The sequence below is a fragment of the Cebus imitator genome, unplaced genomic scaffold (genome assembly GCF_001604975.1).
Source record: "Cebus imitator isolate Cc_AM_T3 unplaced genomic scaffold, Cebus_imitator-1.0 Scaffold242, whole genome shotgun sequence".
Lineage (NCBI taxonomy): Eukaryota > Metazoa > Chordata > Mammalia > Primates > Cebidae > Cebus > Cebus imitator.
The window spans coordinates 1,958,930-1,963,343 of NW_016107557.1; the positions used below are offsets into that span (position 1 = coordinate 1,958,930).

Genomic DNA, 4,414 nt, shown 5'->3' on the forward strand with positions numbered 1-4,414 from the left:
CCCTTTCTCTCCATCCCTGCTTCAGAGGTTTCCAGATCCCATGTTTCCTTGTTTCCGTCTAGAGCAGACCATCAGGTGACAAGTTCTAGACCATTCCTGCTGGGACTTAACAGAGCTGCTGCGGGAGCTCGAGGGCGCTGCGTCCCGGGGAGATCGCGCACCAGCACCCCGCCGGAGGCCCCGCTGCCTGCCGGACTGGTGAGGCAGGCGCCGCACAGCTACGCTCGGAGGGAACTTGCAAGATGACTCTGATTAAACGCAGAAAAAACACTGACACGAAACGGTTTATCCGGCATGAGCCTATCTCTGTTTAATAAAGGAAGGGAAGAGAAAGGCCACACGAACACTTTCATAAGCACACAAAACTTCTGGAAAGCTTCGTGAAAGAGGAGCCGACTGGCAGCAGGGGAGGCCTTTACCCTTCAACGGACTCCAGACTCCTGAACTCTTTTTAAACCGTAAGCATGGATTGCTTTTATTTTTTATTTTTTAAATTAATGTTGTTTTAAACAACTTGGATTTAAAGATGGTGGAAAAAAGACCTTTGGCCGTTGTCCCTGAAACACTCACAAAACTACAGGGAGAAAAACAGGGACGCAAACCTCAGATACTTGTCCCCAGGGCAGGGCAGGGGCAGGCTGGAGGGGCCGGGCACATCCTGCAGAAAGGGCGCGGGGATCCCTGGACCCCAGCCCTCTGCCCGCATGAGGAGCCTCGTGTGGAGAGGCTGAGCAACTCAAGGAAAGCCATTTGGGGGCCGAGAGGAAAGCCACGGTCCCAGGCCGCAGCCCCACAGTTAGCGCCCACCGGAGGCCAGGAGCAGATGGGAGGCCTGGAGCAGCCGCAGGCCCAGGAGAGCTGCCTGCTGATCTGCAGGAGGACGGGACGTGGGGCGGGAACCGGAAGATGCCAGAAGGCCGCGCACCCGCCACCGTCTGCGGAGGGACCTGAGTGGAGGACAGTGTGGGCGGCCAGGGGCGGCATGGGCCACCTGCAGGGAGAGAAGGGCCTGGGCCACCGCGACAGGCAGGGCGGTAGGTGTCACCCCTAAGGGACACAGGCGAGGGCCTCGTGCCCTCCATCCACTCAGGCGGCAGGGCTGGCTGCACTGCTCTCTGCTGCACGCTCAAGAAGAGAGGGGAGTCCATTCCGGAATCCAGCCCAGTTCTCCTCCCCGGCCCTGCGGGCCCTCGCAGCCAGACACGCTCTCGGCCCCGTACTTGCTCATCGTCTCCTGGCCTCCTCGCCTTCTTCTTTCCTTTCTTCCAGGAAGCATCTGCGGAGACACCAGGGGTCAGCTCCGCAGAGGGGCGGAGGACGCACTACATACCATAGTCACAACACAAACCACACTCAGGACACACCACACACACATCTCCCACATGCACATCTTACACACATGCACACACCACACCACACACATACACATCACACACACATTACACACATGCACATGCACCATACACACATCACACTACACATCACATCCATGCACATCATACACACATGCATGCATACCACACAGCACACACAGTACACACACATGCACCTCACACATCTCACACACATGCACACACCACACATGTACACATCACACATCATATACGCACAGCATACACACATCACACAGATGCACACACCACACATACACATCACATACACATCACACACATGCACATGCACCATACACACATCACACTACACATCACATCCATGCACATCATACACACATGCACACATACCACACAGCACACACAGCACACACACATGCACCTCACACATCTCACACACTTGCACACACCACACATGTACACATCACACATCAAATATGCACAGCATACACACATCACACACATGCACACACCACAAACATACACATCACACACACATATACACATTACACAGAGCACACACACTACACGCACATTCACACCACACACAGTACACAAATCACACAGATGTACATCATACACACATGCACACATGACATACCACATACATATACACATCACATACAGAACACACACACACCTCCCACACATATACACACCACACATATAGCACATCACACCACACACACCCCACATACCACACACATATACACATGCCACACACATATACACATCACAGACACTCCATACACACATATACACATCACACACAGGGCATATACACCACACACACCACACATATATACACACAGCATACAACACACGCCACACACAGCACACTCACACCACACACTACATACCACACACACACCACACAACACACACACCGCACACAGCACACACAGCACACAGACATAAGACGCCAGGCCGGGGTCCTACGTGCGCTGAACTCAGGGTGCGGCCATGAAGGAGGCAAGGCCCATGACCACCCCAGCTTGAGTTCAAGGAGAGCAAAGCGCGGCTTCAGTGACTCGGAAAAAATCAGCACGAAGTTCTTAAGGACGCCCGGAGCCACACACGCCAGAAACAGATCGGGAAAGAAGGGGACGAGCGGCCCAGAGCAGTGCAGCGCGGCCGTGGGCCCAAGCCGCCGGCGGGTGGCGCATCCTCCCCTGGGAGCGGGGTGACCGCCCACCGTCGGGGCAGGGCCACTCGAAGTCCAGTCGCTGGCGGCCCAGGAAGCCAGGGAACGTTTGTGAAGCTCAAGGAAACATCGGAAAAGGCTTCCACCGCTAAAAGGAAATGGCCGTGCACTGGCTTGGAGCAAGCAAAGAGGTGGGCACAGGGCCTTGCTCACAGCAGCAGATGCGGATGCACCCAAAGGGCAGCGCCCCGTCGGCACAGGCCTGGCCACTCGCGCAGACTCTGCACAGTCACCGCGGTCGCCTCGGCAACTGAACCAGACGGCGGCTTGCTGGAGAGGCTGAGCTGCCTCCGTCCGACCCAGAGGGCCGCAGCTCAAGCTTCCTCGAAATCTAAATCCTGCCACGAAGCAAGGAATGAAAAAGAAAGAGGATGAACCCAGTGATTCTGTGTCACCGCGGGCGACTAAGGAGCTCCGGGCTGGACAGCCGCCAGCAGCTGCACATTTCCAGAGTCCCCTCGCAGTGCACACCATGCACGCGGGTCACAAGAGGCTAAAAGGCCCCTCTGTGAGTGAATACTGTACTCACCGCCATTTATGACAAGCGCAGGCGCAGGCCTCCTTAGCTCACAGCACTTTCAGAGTGTTCAATTATCCACTCGATGGCGGCCCACCCCTGCAACACAGAAAGATATCAGCACCGACTGGGTCATTCCGCCTCCAGCTGCAGACAGCAAGCGACAAGCCCATGGGCTAAACTGCGGAAGGAAAGCGCTGCAGCCTCAAGGAGACACAGCAGTGGCCTTTCTGAGTGACCTCCACACAGGCAGGCAGTTCCTCCAGCTCAGAAGAGGGAAGGAAAACAGTGCCTAAGAGTCACTGCTGTGTTAGCAAACCAGCACCCTGCGTGGCTCTCCCAGCCTTGGCACCCCTCTTAGCACAGTACAGCAAGTCCTGTCCCTCACCTCCCAAATTTCAGCGCTGAGGCTGCCCCAGGAGGCTAGGAAAGCCCAGTGTGACACCTCCACGAACCCCCAACCCCATCCCCTGCACCTGCCCTCAGGCTGCCGCACTGTTTCCAGGCACAACACCTCTCCCCACCTTGCTAAAGGATGCAGTGATTCTCCCTTGAGTTTTCAACACAACCCCTAATTAAGTGAAATAAAGGAAAGCCAATTTGACCTCACTGAGTTTACCCCAATTTTTTCACTTAAAAGGCCCAAGATAGCTGTGGCCTCATTGAATATTCCCTTCCTCTTATAATATTTTCTTCCACAAACATTTAGGGCTCCTGACCTAAGCCAAGCATTGGAAACCAGGATGGGTGAGATCTGGTCTCCTTCCTCCAGCATGGACAAAGCTCTCCCCATTGGCCTTTGCTGCCCTACCTCCTCTGAACTGAGTTAAGCTGCTCAAATACCTATTTCTCAAAACCGGATTCTTCTACAATATTGGACAGACAGGTTCTTCTACTGGTGATGAGACTAAATGCAAGCCATAGATGGTTTTCCACTAGTTGGAGAGTTAAGCATGGAAGGACACTGGAAAGGGAAGTGCAGCCTTAGGAATCACCCACTGATCCTGACAATGAAGACTCACCTCTGACCTCTAAAAAGGAAGAAAGAGAAGGAGGGAGGGAAGAGTGAGGGGTATGGGGGACAGACAAAGGGAAGGCATGAGCCTGTGAAGCAAGCCCAGGTGAAAAGCAAAGGCCCTGCTCTGGCAAGTGGTATGCTTTAAATGTGAGGAACAGGAGAGAGATCCAAGATGACCGATCACTAGCAGCTCGGGATTGTAGCTCCCACAGAAAGCGAAGAGAACGAGAGGACGCCACACTTTCAGATCAATTTTTGTTGCTCACGCACCAGGAGATTCCCAG

At 54.4% G+C, this 4,414-nt stretch overlaps 2 protein-coding genes across 5 annotated transcripts in view; both read right to left on the bottom strand.

The window, feature by feature from the left end:
* Positions 1 to 284: 284 nt before the first annotated feature.
* LOC119466940 (transcription initiation factor TFIID subunit 4-like) lies at positions 285 to 1,165 on the bottom strand. The gene has a single exon (XM_037727871.1). It carries the CDS (start codon positions 1,146 to 1,148, stop codon positions 567 to 569), a length of 582 nt encoding a protein of 193 aa, XP_037583799.1. The 5' UTR covers positions 1,149 to 1,165; the 3' UTR covers positions 285 to 566.
* PRELID3A (PRELI domain containing 3A) overlaps positions 285 to 4,414 on the bottom strand; it is a 157,929-nt gene continuing 153,799 nt past the window's right edge. For 3 of the 4 annotated variants that reach the window (XM_037727872.1, XM_017498464.2, XM_017498466.2), the window contains 2 exons: positions 3,125 to 3,211; positions 285 to 1,276 (listed from right to left, as the gene is read on the bottom strand). In XM_037727872.1, the coding sequence (XP_037583800.1) occupies positions 3,158 to 3,211 (54 nt within the window). In that variant the 3' untranslated portion in view covers positions 285 to 1,276; positions 3,125 to 3,157. Of the gene's footprint in view, positions 1,277 to 2,848; positions 2,934 to 3,124; positions 3,212 to 4,414 lie in introns of those variants that run through there. The other variant, XM_017498465.2, reaches the window with a different exon arrangement.